At 36.5% G+C, this 14,145-nt stretch overlaps 1 protein-coding gene across 2 annotated transcripts in view; it reads left to right on the top strand.

Moving 5' to 3' along the window:
- Nucleotides 1-14,145, top strand: part of LOC148832678 (partitioning defective 3 homolog) — a 431,574-nt gene that overhangs the window by 142,287 nt on the left and 275,142 nt on the right. For both annotated transcript variants that reach the window (XM_088918670.1, XM_088918669.1), the window contains exon 3: nucleotides 13,593-13,773. In XM_088918670.1, coding sequence (XP_088774796.1) covers nucleotides 13,593-13,773 — 181 coding nt within the window. The remainder of the gene's footprint in view (nucleotides 1-13,592; nucleotides 13,774-14,145) is intronic.

The following is a 14,145-nucleotide window of genomic DNA, read 5'->3' as shown; positions in this document are numbered from 1 at the left end:
GAAATATTAAAAGACTAAAAATGGTTATGATTTGTGTTACAAAATGCCATTTATGCAGTTACATTAAAGTTTGCCATTTTATGCTTGGCAGTGCCTTTGTGACTTTTAATAGTGTGCCAATTATGGATTGGACTTTTAACTTCATCTCTCTTAACTTTTTCTTTGTCTATGTGCATTATACTGTAAACTTTGTGCAGTACCTCAAATAATCACGAGTCTCCTTTAGGCAGCAGAACTACTAGCACAAATTATAAATGTCTTCGCAACATTTGTTCTTTCTTACCAATGTATAACTCAAGCAGGTGAAAAGGATACTTTTTAATTTTTTTTTGCTAAAACCACATAGTTTTTATTACTATTATTAAAATACTGCTTTTAAGTGTTTTATAACCATACTACATCACTAGCATAAGACTGCCTTTTTGGAGATTTGAATTGTGACATTCATAGAACTGTGCAACACTGTTGTTTTCATTGTGGGTTTCTGGAAATAGATTACAAACACCCAAAATGTTTTACTGATTCTGAAGAAGTTGATGTAATCGGTGCCTTTGAAGATTTGGAATATCTGAAATTTGCTCCTGTTGTAGTCGTTTGTCTTCTTGCTTATTAAGCTTTGTGTACCGTTATCTTTGTTTTCAAGTGTATAAAGAACAAATACTTATTTTGTATTTGGGTGTATACTGTATATACAGTATACAGAACATTCTGATGAAACCAAAACTCATCCCCACCTTCAGAGACATTGATAACATCAGTAGAATGTTTTAGTACAGTATGTTGTAGTCACAAAGTGTGGATGTGATAGGTTTCTTCACACTTGTATAAGATGTATTTGCTTGTTTTTGAATGGATTTGTATTTGAATGTTGACCCTTATCCATTAGCTACTGGGATTTTATTTCTGTCAATAAACACCAAGACCAATAAAAGGCATTTGATGGTTTACGTGTGTACTGTATATGCATATTGTATGTATCCACAGACTATATTTGATCTTATTTCACACTCCCATTATTCTGCATTTGTTTGTTTTGCTGCCTCAGGGAGTTCATTGTATTTAGACAATATTATAAATAAACTGTCTTTTGGACCGCTTTCTTAAGCATAGTAAGCCATTTTTAAGTTAGTATATACTGTAGGGCAGATAACTTTAGGTCAGTGAGCTCTTCTCCTGAAGTTTCTGTTCGGGGCAATACAAGTTATCGAGTATTTCCCTCCAGTTAGCTTTGGTTGAGGAATTTGATAGAAATAATAAGCTCTGAAGTTTTTTTCCCCCTCTAGTAGTGAGAGACTGTAATTCGTGATGTACCGGTGATTCCCACTGCACTGGTCCTATGCAAATACGAGTGTGTAAGAATGATCCTTATGGGTTACTTAATAATTGTGGAGTACAAACTTAGGTATTCATGACCAAACTGCAGATTCTGTCCATCAATTTCATATGACAAAGCAGTTTTAAGAGTGGAAATACCCAACAGAGAGCATGTGACCCACGTAGTCACAAACTACATCATTTGTAATCCGCCTCTGATCATTACTGGTCTATATTGTAAATTACAGAGTATTGATGATTTGAGTTAAAGTCAAGGACGTGCTATTAGCTTTTTTCTTTCACAGAGGTTTTGAGTAATAAGATGAACACTAGGGAGTCAGAAATTGCTTGAAGCTTTTTTTTTTCCCCACCAGCACTGTCCCTGGATGAAGGTTTTAATTACTTTCCATTGGCTTTGTGAATATCAAATGAGGTATTGAAGGGCATGTCCCATACAAAACTGATATTTTTATGTGTTTTTCTAATGCTTGCATTTTCAGATACGAATATTAATAAGAGACAGTAGATGTGAGTATTTTTCTTCTGAGAGCACTGTTCCTGCATGCAGATCAGAACTCACACAATTATTAGATCTGTGGTTGGAAATCTCTGAGGAAAGGACATCAACAAGGTCAGATTCTTCCTCATGGTTTTATTTTATTAAGCCGTACGTGGTAAAGGCATCTCAAGGTTCTTTACATAATAAAATGACATTGATTAGTAAAATGCTTATTTGGATCTCTGAATAAAAATGTGCGTACTGTAACCAAGCAGAAAAATTTGTGGTCTATCTTTCCCTTAAAAGTTAACTATTTCAAATACAGGTGATTTTTCAGTCTGCTGCAGATGGAAATAGAAGAGTGGGTTCCTTCGTTGCATTTAAGTACTTCCTTCATTTCAGTGTTAAATCCTGGATTCAATTAAAATTTTGACCAGCCACCGGCTGTGGATTACATGCTGTTCTTTGTTGGAGGCTTTTTGTGTTCCTAATGCGAATAAAAATAATACAGTTCCTGAAATTTAAAACATGAAGATGCTTTAGAAGGAGACAAAAGAAATGTTTCCCTGTGTAGAAATGAATATAGAGCAAAGACCATGTTAACTGTATCCAACTGTCTGTGTGAAACTATAGGTCTTTGACACATTTGACATGATTTTTAAGTTTTTAAGCTCTGCTTAGTAACCTTTTCCGTTTTTAACAGATTTTACAAAATTTAGAAATTCATAGGAAATTTAAAAATCATAGAAATCAAAATAATATAAATATTCAAGAGTAAAAACATCCTGAAAGTAGATGTGTGGCAAGTTTTTAATTTAATTTTAAGAGCCTGCCTAATTACTATTTTTTTTTAAATAAGGGATTTAATTATCGGTAGAGCAGACTGCATTCATAGAAACTAAACCCATTGTTACTATACGAAAATCCACTTTCAGTGTTTTACATCTGTTAGACCTACAGTATCACCAGGACCTTAAGTGCAATTTAGAGGCTTTTAATCATTATTACATCTGTTTTTCTATCAAAAATAGAAGAAAATGCCCAAATACTGTTTCATAAGTGATCTCCCTGACAGAACTTTAATATACATATGAGCAACATATTAAAGTGTAAGAATCATAATTTGTTTTAGAACTTAATTTGGAGGTTCAACAATGAGTTCGTTGTCTTCCCTCAATGCTAAATTTACCTGCAATATTTCCTTGTAAACCTACTCAACAGGCTGAATAGTAAGGAAATACCTAATAAGCATTCCAAAAAGCAGTGCACTTCAACAGCTTTGAAAGAAAATGTATTGCATATTCTGCAGTTTGTTGGATTAGTATTCATGAATATTTAGCAGTCAAAATGTAATCTAATTTTTGTAAATATTGACAACAATTGGTTTGACTTGCTTCAGTGACACATCCCATCTGTCTCCATATCTGTCTCTGTCTTTCGTTTTTAATCTGTTTTTATCTGGGTTTGAAATATTGATTTCTGCGTTTGCCTGCAGACAATACATCGAGTAAGTACGAGATGCATTCAGTAGTTAACCTTACAGCCAAATTAACAGGTCATGAAATAAATCATGTTTCTCAGGGTAAAAGGTTTTTGGTATGCATTTCATTCAACAATAGTCAGTGAAGAATGTCTGAAATATTTATTCAAACCTTAAAGATTGTGGAGCTATTCTGTGTAACTATAGTAACAACACTTTGCTCTATTGTTTGAATATTTCATGATCTTGATGCGAACAACATTACATAGCATTTTATCATCCACATACAGAACACTGGAGAAGTCTCCCAGTAATCTGCAGAAAATAAAAAGAAAATGGTGACTAAGTAAAATCAGTTTACACAGTGGTGTAATGGTGGTAGAACAGAGATAAATTTTCTGTTGATACAGAAAAGGGAGTTGGATCATATGTGCTATGGTGTGGTACTGTGATTATTACATTTACATTACACATTTAAGCGTACTTCAAATTTATATAACCCTTTTCAACCCAGAGCATTTACAAAGGGAATGAAACTCACTTTATCCACATGGGAGATGGATGATCTCCCACCTGAGTCATGCATGGCAGCCGTCATGTGCCAGCAGTCCCACTACACGGACGAGTACGACCTCTCTTGTGATTTGTTTGTTATATATTCTTCGTTTTATGCAATGTCTTTCATGATGCATCATCTCAATTTTGCTTTACGTATATTGTAATGTTTATCATCTGACATCTATCATTGTCGGAACGTAGGCAACCAGGACTCTACTCCATTCTGAGTTGCTCAACTCAAGGTCCTTGAGGCTCACTTAAGAATCAGGTGCCTAAGAGGGTATAGGGTGTTTTAAGTGTGCCTGTCTGAAATATTACACTTCAAGTGCCCTTGCAGCTAAATGATGATAAATGCTTGAAGGGAATGATATAAACCGTGCTGCACTTTAATAACTGGAGACAGACCTACTGAAACATCAGAGGCAAGGTGGGAATAGTTTAAGAGGCTCATTCTCAAGTGACAAACTACTGGGCTTACACTGTGGAAGATGAACTAACCCCCTGTTTACTGTACCAATTAAGATGAAAGTCACATTTACTCAAACATCGGTTAATACCAAGGAATATTCTGGTTCCCTGTCACAATTTGTTTCCTGAAGCTTGCAGAAGCGCTGCAGTTCCTGACTCATTGCCTACCTCTGGCACTTCAATAGGCAGAAAAGAAGCTCTGTCCAGGTTGTTGCATTAAGATTCTGAGAGTTTGTTCTTACAGGCTACTTCATAAAACATTTATGAGATCTTAGGTTTGAGGAGGAGGGCAGAGACTTTTTTCCCCCGAATGCTGTGCTTTTTGCTTACTTAATATCCATCATACACAAAGGCTTAAAATATATACATATATAGTTTTAGAACTTTAAGCTTAGGGCTTTTTGCAGATCATTGCTTTTTCTAAAGATTCTGTATGTTACTGTGGATTTGTACTAAATTGTGAAACAGACATAAAAATATAAATATGTATTTCAGTAGCTCAGTGTTGTCATTTTCCGTAATGTTTTGGTATTTAATGACCCATGTTTGTTTTCTGGACTTAATTTTAAGAAGAGGTTTCGAGGTGAGCAAGAGGACTACAAGACAAGGCACGAAGAAACACTATAAGGCAAAACAGCTTTGGGAAACTGGAGTAGACCCTTGTTCTATGTTCTGCTACAGTTTATGTACTTGTGTAATGATTGTCTCTCTCGTGATTTTCTTTTGTAGAAAATGTGTCACTAATAGGAGAGACTTCTCTGTGGCTTGTTTGACAGTGTTTTGAATTTCTAGACAATAGCTTGGAAAATTCAATCAGAGGTTGTGGGCTTGAGTCTCACCAGAAGTTTTAAAGAGAAGCAATAAAGCCAACCAATCGCTTGCATATGTTAAGAACTGAATTAAAAGGCTGTCATGTTAAAATTATAAAATGCATTAGTTAGGCCTCAGTTGTAATCGTGTTCTGTTTTACTCACAATGGCACTAGGAAGACATTGCACAGTGTTAAGGAGAATAACCAAACTTATCTGTGGCCTGAAGGAAATCCCATACATGGAAAGACTAAGGGAACTGGATCATTTTAGCTTGTTATACAGGAAGCGCAGGTATTGAAGGTCCTGAAAGGCATTGACGTGGTCAGCTCTGTCTTCAAGACCAGCGCCATGCAAAGACCTGTAGAGGCAAGGGGAAATGAAGTGTGGGGTCTTATGAGCTGCTGACTGTGCGAGATAGAAACTAACTGAATCTGTTTGCTTGGGATCCTGTAAGAGAGGGACAGGTGGAATTGTTCAAACAAGCTGCTAGTAACCAGAAGAGTAAGATGAGCTGGATGTTCCACCTCCATTTGCAAACCTTTGTTTATATACTTCAGAGGCAGCCACTGTGTTTTGTGTGTTTATAGATTTGATTCATTTACATTTGAAAGTATTTTAACAGAAAAACACAGGTTCTCCATAGTAATGGCGTGGAAAGGTTTTCTACGTGGCTTCACTTAAAATCCTGGCTGGAGTAATTTGTTTCTGCACTCTTAAGTGGACTAAAGCCAAGAAAAATTGACTTCTCATTTTTTCTGGCAATTTGGTTTCTGTGCTAAGAGCAGGACAAAAGTAATGGAATGGCAGTGAGGTACAGGTCAATTGCTCCAGTAGCACTTGTTTTTTTTGACATTGCTTTGAAATATTGAATGTGAATTCTGCTGTTTTGAGGTATAGTCAAAGGCTATTAGTTTTGGTGGCAATGATTTGGAAAAAGGTATCTTGCATACTGGTAAATATGAAAAAAAAAGGAACAGAATTTAATTCTGCTTTCCAATTGACGGTGTTACTATAAGATTTTCCTTGGTTTATCTTGTTTGCTGTCATTCTCATTAAGGTAAGAATCATAGCCTGATAGATCCGGATTATTTTCACTTAGAAGGCTGCGCTCTGATAATATTAAAAGCAAAAGTGTTAGGAGGGATTTACGGAATATGAATAGTGCTGTTTTCTCAAGCTGTTAGTGATTACACTTCACATTTTAAAGCCTGGTGCCATTGCCGCAAGTTTTATCATTGCTAATCTGCATACACATTCTCATTGCCAGATAATTTGTCATCAAGGAGGATGGCTGAAAGTTAATGGGAAACGTGACTGCTGTCAAGTTCCTCTCCGCCTGCCAAACATGCAGAAGATCAAAGGGAAATGTTGAAAGGCGTTGTTCAGTTTTAGCCTGATGTTGTGAAGGCACAAGTGTACTTGTAGGTGAAATGCAGGGGAAATCTGCAAGGAGGAACTTGGCTTGATGTAGGATCCTGTGCTTTGCAGCTTTTCCAGAAAAGGGGTGTGCGATTTTGAAAAGGGCCTGAGATTGTAGGTGTTAGTCTGCTCTTTCGCCTTACACGGATGTTGCTGTGCAGAAAAAAAAACAGCAATGACTCTGCAATAAGTGAAACTTTTCAAAAACAGATGGGACTTTCAGTTGTTCAGAAACCATAATAGGTTTATCATCTCATTTTGCCATGAGCCTTACTATACTGCATCTGCATGGGGATGTGTGTGATTTTTTATTTTATTAATGAATTAAAGAAACTGGTCTATCTGTTTGCAAGGACCTTTATTACTGCTATGATATAGACCACAGAGATATACATGGTTTAGGCAAGATGACAGTAGTAGGGTTTTTTTGTCACATGGTTAGGTGTGAATTTGAATTTGATACATTTTATAAAAAAAAACATTTTGATGCATTAGTACATTTTTTTACAGCTTCTCTTGCGTGTAACAAAGTAAAACTAGGCTGTAACACTATTTTTTTGCTTGTCTGATATAGTGTATATTATATTTTTTGCATATTCTTTGGCCCATCTGACAGCACTTTTCCATTTGCTGTATGCATTAGCCAAACTGACTTTTAAACTGACTAGTCTCACCGGGGAATCATATAGATACTGATGGTAAGGTAGTAGAAGCATGTTAGTAACAACAAAATTGGATGAAGAGTGGTCTCTTATTGTGTGGGTAATGGACGTTTGTAATAAAAAGATGAAGCAAAACTTATTTAAAAAAAACTACAATGCTAGAGATATGAGCTGCAGTCTCATAAAAGCAGTTCACTCGTTTGCTCTAATCATAAATATTACCGGCACTTTTCAGCAAAAAAAGATTCTGATAAGAAGTGGCTCATAAAAGGTGTTTTATATCAGAATATTATTGTTTTGTCTTCTGAAGTCATCAACATATTTCAAGCAAGTTAAGCAGTTGACACTAGAAGACATTGATATCATGCCTAGGCTGAGAAAAGACAAAGTTAGATATTAAAGCATATTAGCAAAGAAGAGGCGGGAGTGTTACAGCTACTATAGACAAATCTCCAGGGCCTAATTGTATTATACCAGTTTTGCTTTAGGAAATGAGATGTATTTCATAGATGCTTAACAAAACAATTCCAACAGTCACTCAAGATGACTAATAGCCATTCACTAGAAAATTGCTACTGTAGCACCCATCTACAAGAAGGACTACAACTAAGCCAGTTAATTAAATGCCAATAAGTCTTATATGTAAGGTTATGCAAATATTAATTAGCCCTCTAAACCTGAAGTAGAGATTATTCTGTATGTTAATAAGACTACAGGGGACAGTCAACATGGATTTAGATACACGGCTTGTATAACTTGAGATGTTTTAATAAGCAATAGTAGATACAAACTAAAGAAAGATCTGATTAAATTTATTGTATAAGATTTTTTTTTAAATTACAAGCAGTAAGCATTCAATGTAATTGATCTTTTTTTGGATTAAGAACTGGTTATTAGATGGAAAACTGTCCAGAAGGAAAGGGCGAATGCTCCAGTTGAGTTGAACTAGTTAGTGGAGTGCCACCGAGTTCTGTATCAGCACCCCTGCCCTTCTTGATTTAGATCTCTTATCTTTATTCTGGTGTAGTTAGTAAACTAGTTCAGTTTGGTGAGAACCACCAAATATGAAGACTAACATACTGTAGAAACTGCATAAGAAACCTGAGTTATGTCAAAAAGATTTTGGTAGAATCTAAGACTAGACAACCAAAGATTTGGTAGATAAAGTTTAATAAGTACAGTGTGTGCATGCAATGTGATAAACAATGAGCTTTAAGAAGCTCTTTTGATTCATTCAAGCCAAGGATTACTGTTATCTTTATATACTGCATGTGTATAAAATATGGGGAATATTTATTTACAACTCTATGTAAAGTGATACCACTTAGGCATATATTTTGCATTTTTTTTAACTATTTGCATTAATGTCGACAATCCTTTCTCTCATTTAAGAAATGACAGCAGGTGTTGAACAGCATCATGGAGTAATTTGGGAACAGTGAATCTTTTTCAGTGGATGGTTTCACCAACAGTTTCTAAACAGGAAAAATACAAACCAGATGAAAGTGCAGTTTCTTAAATCTTGATTTTGTAATTGACTTTTGGTTGTATAAATCCATTTGCAAATTGTTTTGCAAATCTTTGTTTTTAATTTTGCCACTTTTGAAAATTCAGTTGATTGTATCTTCTGAAGTTAAGAAACAGAAACCACCCAGTATGGTAGATTTATCATTAAGATATAAGAAATAATGTGTGAGTTTGTACGTTTTGCTTGTCACAGACACCAGTTACACTTATCAGACCAAGAAATGTTGAATGATCAAGTGTATAAACTGCTCTAATCTTTTTGGAAAACTGCAAAGTTGTTTAGTTGTAATATTTCAGATTAGTGCCATTAGAAAGTTTAATTGTTTCCAGTCTTACGGCAAGTTTTATATACCAACTAGGTCAAATTTCATTCAGATTTTGTCACTTAGTTACCTCCAAAGCTGCTACAAGCTGAAATCTGTACGTGGTGTTCTGCTTACCAGCATCAAAAGCTCTGTTACTGCCATTCAGTTCGGGCTGAAAACAGAAATGATGAACTGCACTTACTGTAATTAGCAGCAACAAGGAGGACGGACCAGAGTTAAGAGTCCAACAAATGCAAAGAATGGTGCCGCCATGGTATCAGTTGTGCTGACTCCTGCCACCTTTTAATTTATTTTTCTTGAGTTGCTTCCAAAATTCTGCAGTGCACTTGTTCACGTCTGACAGCTGGGCTAGGGGACAGGTTACAGATGGAGTATTCAAAGAGAGCGCTTAAGACTGAGAGTGATGAAATGACTGGGGGATCACTGACATGCCTTCCTTTTGCATCAACATCATCATTATTACAAACTTCGTCCTTTGTCAGTCCTTGGGTGGATTGAAGCCTTTCCAAGATTTTCACAAGTCTGTTCTCACATGCCCTCACACAGCTCCTGGATGGTTGATTTAACTTTGTCATTTTCTTTTTTTTATATTTGGCATTGCTGTTTGTCATATTTTATACTAACCCAGCTGGAATCAAAAGTTAAGAAAGGTTATCACTGAGAGGATGACATTCAGTCAGTCTACCCTTTTAGTAGTTAGTAGATAATTAATCAGGGTATCAGCTTCAGTTAACATGGCTGTGTAGCTTGTTCCACACTCCCACAACTCTTTGGGTAAAAACTACCACCTCTTCTTGGTTTTAAATGCAATTTCATGTAGTTTCCACTTGTATCCTCAGGTAGTTAATGATTTGGCTGTGCAAAGATATGAAACAATTTCTCCTCTAATTTGCTGTAAAATTCTGTAGAAGGTTAAAGTTGCCAGTCAAACTCAAGATAAAACCAGCTATGGAAAAGAAAAAGACAATTTAGTGGTTTCTGCTTGAAAAATAATTTTGGGATTTGAAAATGGACTGTAATTTGAGAGAGCAGAAACAGAGCTCTTTGCTTTGAAAGTATCCCTTTAGTATTTCAAATCCAAAAAGTCATGTCTGTTCTGGAAATAAGAAATCTTGGCATTGTGCAACTTGATTGGACTGGAGTGCAGATGCATAGTTTTCTGTGGGTTACAATACAAGCAATATGAATTAGCTCTTCAGAAATCTTTTGTCTGGAATTGAAAACATACATAAACATGTCGCAAATTGGTATTGAATGCTGAACCTTCCTTCCACATCCAACCTAGTGTATTTTACTTATTAGTATTCTTCACATACGACAACATTCTTTCCCTTGTAGATTTATTTCACTGTGAATTTTTAGAGCAGTTAAAATAATCAGAAGAATGCACTCTCTAAAATTGGATCAAAAGGGAAGACTCAGAATATGTACTTACCAATACCTTTTCACAATATCAGCTTTAATATATATCCACTTAACATGAAAGCAGTACTATTCTGCTTTAAGATTCCAGACCCTGTAGGTTTGCAATAAAGAAAATGACAAGTAAATTATTCTTCACAGTGTCTGATTTTAATATAAAAAGGACTCTTATTTCATATTGCTGTGGATTTCAAGTGCTTTTTAAAAGTGCAAAGTAGTACCTACACAACGCTAATGGTTATTTCTGAGTATAAAAGGAAGATTAACTTTAAAACAAATGATTAAAGCATTCAATAACATTGGTGTTTCGAAAAAAAACATGCTTTCATTCGCAAGAACCCTGTTAAATCCAGCACTGAAAATAGACCTCACCATCATATTTATACTGACATTTATGTTTACACTTGCAGTCATGAAAAAATGCACAAATAAATGTTTGGTAGTACATACTTTATGCAAACATCACAATGTGCTCAAAGAACGGTCACAAACCATTGGCTCATCTGGCCTGTTGAGTAGTTAGTAGCTTATTGATCCAAGGATCTCATCCAGCTGTTTCTTGAAGAAAGCCAAGGTATTGGCTTTGTTACTTGTTCCATATTCATACAGCTACTCCTTCTGTGGTTTGTACCTAATGTAATGCAGATTAATATGTTTTGTAATGTGAATCAATTTAAAGTCACACTAATTCACAGACAACCTTTGCAGATTTTATGATCCTCTCTTCTTTCTAAACATCACATATGGACATGTTTGGTTTTGCCTCTCACGATTCTTGTTCTGTATTAAACTGTGAATTAAGGAATATGATACGCAGTTGCATAAATCATTCTTTCTACATTGAAATGGATGTTCTATAAGTTTTGACTTTTAACACCTTTTCATCATTTCTAAACAACTGTGTGAAGAAAACATTATAAGAGCACAAGAGATATGGGTAACATTGATTGAACCATTGCTGACTTTCATTCAAATAGGTCCACCAAAGGTACAGTAGGTGGTCAGTACAAGGTGTATGCACCATTGGCTTGACCACAAACATGCAAACACTACAGCATTGACTGTGAACAGGACACAGTTTTCAATGAAGGTTTTCAAATAGTTGCCAGAGCATTGTTCTCATACTGTATGCGTTTGATGCACACTAAAAGAACTGAACCTGAATGAAAACTCAGAATCCACGGAGGTCTTGGTAATCATCCCAGTATTCTGGATCATGTCGCACTGTCGGTTCTCTAGATGACACAAGTGGAAACTACGTGAAAGTGCATTTAAAATCAAGAACAGGAGGAACATACTGTATGCAGAGGATTGTGGGTGGGTTTGGAACAAGTGCCTTGTTGAAGCTGATATCTTAGCTTCTTTCAGGAAATGGCCAGATGAGATCAATTTGCTTCTAGTAGTCTAATAATAGACTAACATGTCCAGCGGATGGGCTGAATGGCTTTCTCTTGTTTTTTTGAATGTTATATTAATCTGTAAAATTATCTCACTGTTGATTGGCTGACTAATGATTCTGAGAAACAGCAGATCCTTGCCTGGCTTTAACTCCTGATTGATATAGAAAGTTTTCATCAACTCTTGACTTCTCAGGACAAGCATTATGATGTGAAGGAATTAAGGGATTGCATTAGATTATTTGTGGAAACAGGTGGGAATAGAAGTGGCAGAATGTGGTTAACCATTTTCCTTTATTCACTAAAATGCTGCTTTCTTACACATGTGGGAAAGCTTAGCATAGCCTGTGCTGTCTCCATGTATTCATTTCCAGATGAGGGAGACATGAGTCGTTAGGAAAGGTAACTTGGTTAACATAGTGTAGGGGTTGCCATTTCTCATGATGGTCCAATGTCAGTGATGGTATGATTGCGGGGTTGTCTAATGACTGATATCATGTTTCCAGTTTTTCTGTGATGTCTGATCATATTACAACCTGCAGCTTATTAGGTGGTCCTTATGAGTACAACAGTCCCCTCATGGGCTTAGTTAGGTTTTGTCTGGCTTGTATATGTGCCAGCAAAAGCTTTTAAAGTATAGTCTCACAAACCTGTTTCTTCCCAAGTCACCCTTTTGTCAGTTCATCCTCAAGATGGAATGATTAATAATGAGTGCAGAATCACTGAGGATCAGGACTTTAATGGTTTCTATAGCCGTAGGATTATCACAGCATTTAAAACTAGTTTTATATTATTCATAATGATGGGGGAAAGAAATGATGTGTTGGCATTATTTGTAAAAGCATGTATTCTATGAAGCAATTTCAGCAAATTATATCTTTGAATGTATCTTTTCACAACTTCTTCAACTTGTGGAGCAGTTCTTTCTTAAATTTTTGGCCTTCAATGGGAAGTTTGAATGTTCTCCGCATGTTCATGGGGGCCTTCACCAGGCACTATAGTTTCTTTACCGCCTTACTGGGAATAGGTGGCTTTCTGATCACGAATGGATGATTGCTACCTTGGCAAATTAAGTGTAAATATAAATTCATATCGAGCAATTTTGTAGTTGTGACTGCTGGTTACTGAAACAAACACTGTTTAACTGGGAGCAGGAATTTATTATATCTCAACTGCAGAACTGTTGGCGAGGTATTAAGTAGAAACTGCATAATCCTGATTAAAAACACATTGCTATAAACTCTGAATAATTCACAAGACTCGGCAGTATCCTTTGATTAAAATATATTTCGTCTAAAACATTCATGTTGGCTGGCCACAAAATATCCTCACTTCCCTAAATGAAAATCTAAACATGCAAATTAAAAATAAAAAGTTTAAACAAAGATGTGCTTCAGGATTGTCAGTTGGCTTTCAATTGCAAAGCCAACTTGCAACCTTGTTGAAAATAGCACCATGTCTTGGCAGGGGGACTATCACGGTGTTTGGCAGTGGCTCCATGTTTGGACTTGGTAATTATTTCTGGGATTAGTGTTTCTTGGTGTTCTCCTATCAGCACAGGAAAACATGTCGGCAGAGTACCTTGATGTAAATTGCCTGTTGGTGACACTTTCGGCAGCTCACTCTGCGCGTCTGCGGGCTGCTAAGGTGGCGTGTAAGCTTTGAGACTCGGAATTTGGAATATGATTCCCTCTGCTTTCCTCCGCAGCTGGTGGCCGTGTACGACGAGCAGGATCCGCACCATGGAGGTGACGGGACCAGTGCCAGCTCCACAGGCACTCAGAGCCCCGAGATCTTCGGCAGCGAGCTCAACTCCAGCAACGTGTCCGCCTTCCAGCCCTACCAGGTGACGAGCGAAATCGAGGTCACCCCGTCCGCGCTCAGAGCAAGTAAGTGAGAGCTTCACTGGCAGAGCTTCCTTGGGAGCAAGCTGGCTTTTTACATTATTACTTCAGCACTAATATGTTGTTCATTAATGAAATAATTTTGCGTCTGTGTAGTATTTTTCCATCCTAAAGGCACTTCTTGGCTATAATAAGGTTTTACCAGTCGGTAATAGATGCGTCCTGTTGCTCTGTCTTCTCCTCAAGAGCCTGTTCATTTGTAAAGGGTTGTAGTTTTCGGCAGTAATCCATCACATCTGTAACTTCTTCGCATGGCTTCCTCTTATGTCCATAACTTTTCCTCACTTTATTTCAGGAGCGGGAGGCCCAAAACATTGAGTTAGCCCCCCAGTCATCTTTTTCATGTTCTAATATACA

This window comes from Atractosteus spatula, chromosome 6, assembly GCF_055471065.1.
Source record: "Atractosteus spatula isolate fAtrSpa1 chromosome 6, fAtrSpa1.hap1, whole genome shotgun sequence".
Lineage (NCBI taxonomy): Eukaryota > Metazoa > Chordata > Actinopteri > Semionotiformes > Lepisosteidae > Atractosteus > Atractosteus spatula.
The sequence above is the reverse complement of the archived record's forward strand: the minus strand, read 5'-3'. Positions and strand labels throughout refer to the sequence as shown.